Here is a 1105-nt window from a genome sequence, read left to right on the forward strand (position 1 = left end):
AACACAACGGAGATCTAGTCCTATTGGCAGACATCCATTTAAAATGTAGGCAACGGCATGAAAAAAGTGGTTTCTACTTTTACTTTTATACTTTAAGGAAATTTACAAGCCTGTACTTTGTTACTTTTACTTGAGTAAAGAAGTTTAATCAGTACTTCCACTTTTACCAGAGCATTTTTTAACTCAAGTATCTGTACTTTTACTCAAGTACGGAAAGTGAGTACTTTTGCCATCTCTGCTTATAAGGCAGTATCTGCGCGGTAATTATGCAGATTTACGTTTGTCAGGATGGCGTGCTCTCTTAAGCACAGGCGGACTGCATCACGTTTAGGAGGATTGTTTGTTAAATCTTTCGCGTCGTATTCTTAAAAACCCACTGTAGGAGAAAAGAGAAATTTACGATAAGAATAAGAAGATGTTGTTGCATCAGGCCCAAGGTTTCCAACATTCTTCAGTCGTCGCTGGGGGCCATCAAAACTCTGTAAATGGCCCCCAACATGATCCTGTTTAAGAGATCTAGATCTAGAGCGTCACAGAGCGCCAACGGAAGCTGAACGCTTCATGACGGCGTCGTACATCGTACCTTTGGCCACCACGGTCAGGTGCACCACCTTGTTGATATCGTCGTGGTACTCGTCGTTGGTATAGATGAGGGTGCGGTACAGGAAGCACTGGTAGGTGCCCGAGTCGTTGAAGGTGACGTTGAACAGGTAGATGGAAGCATCCTGGATGTCGTTGCTTCTCTTGCTGCCGTTCCAGTCGATGCGGTCCATGAACTGATCGTGCTCGATAGAGGGGCCGTTCTCATTGTAGGTGTAGATCTGGGGGTTCAGCACAGGTGGAGGTTCATCAGCATCAAACTGATCCAGATATGACAAACATCCGGAGCCACGGTCAGGTTTCTACCTCAGGTTTCCTCCCCAAAATACCTCCAAAACCTGCTCAGTTTATTAACCCCAACCATCAATCTTAGCAGGATTTTTCACTTTTCCCATGTTTAAACAGAAGCCTATTAATGTTCTGTATTTTTAAAATACTCAGGGGCAGATTTAGGGAAATCTGGGGTCCTGGGCAAAGGCAGGAACATAGAACAGCCCCATTCTCC

At 44.7% G+C, this 1105-nt stretch overlaps 1 protein-coding gene across 1 annotated transcript in view; it reads right to left on the minus strand.

Moving 5' to 3' along the window:
- Window positions 1–118: 118 nt before the first annotated feature.
- Window positions 119–1105, minus strand: part of LOC107090820 (sodium channel subunit beta-1-like) — a 4637-nt gene continuing 3650 nt past the window's right edge. The window contains exon 4 of the mRNA XM_015384411.1: window positions 119–821. Coding sequence (XP_015239897.1) covers window positions 531–821 — 291 coding nt within the window. The 3' untranslated portion in view covers window positions 119–530. The remainder of the gene's footprint in view (window positions 822–1105) is intronic.

The sequence above is a fragment of the Cyprinodon variegatus genome, unplaced genomic scaffold (genome assembly GCF_000732505.1).
Source record: "Cyprinodon variegatus isolate N-32 unplaced genomic scaffold, C_variegatus-1.0 Scaffold312, whole genome shotgun sequence".
Lineage (NCBI taxonomy): Eukaryota > Metazoa > Chordata > Actinopteri > Cyprinodontiformes > Cyprinodontidae > Cyprinodon > Cyprinodon variegatus.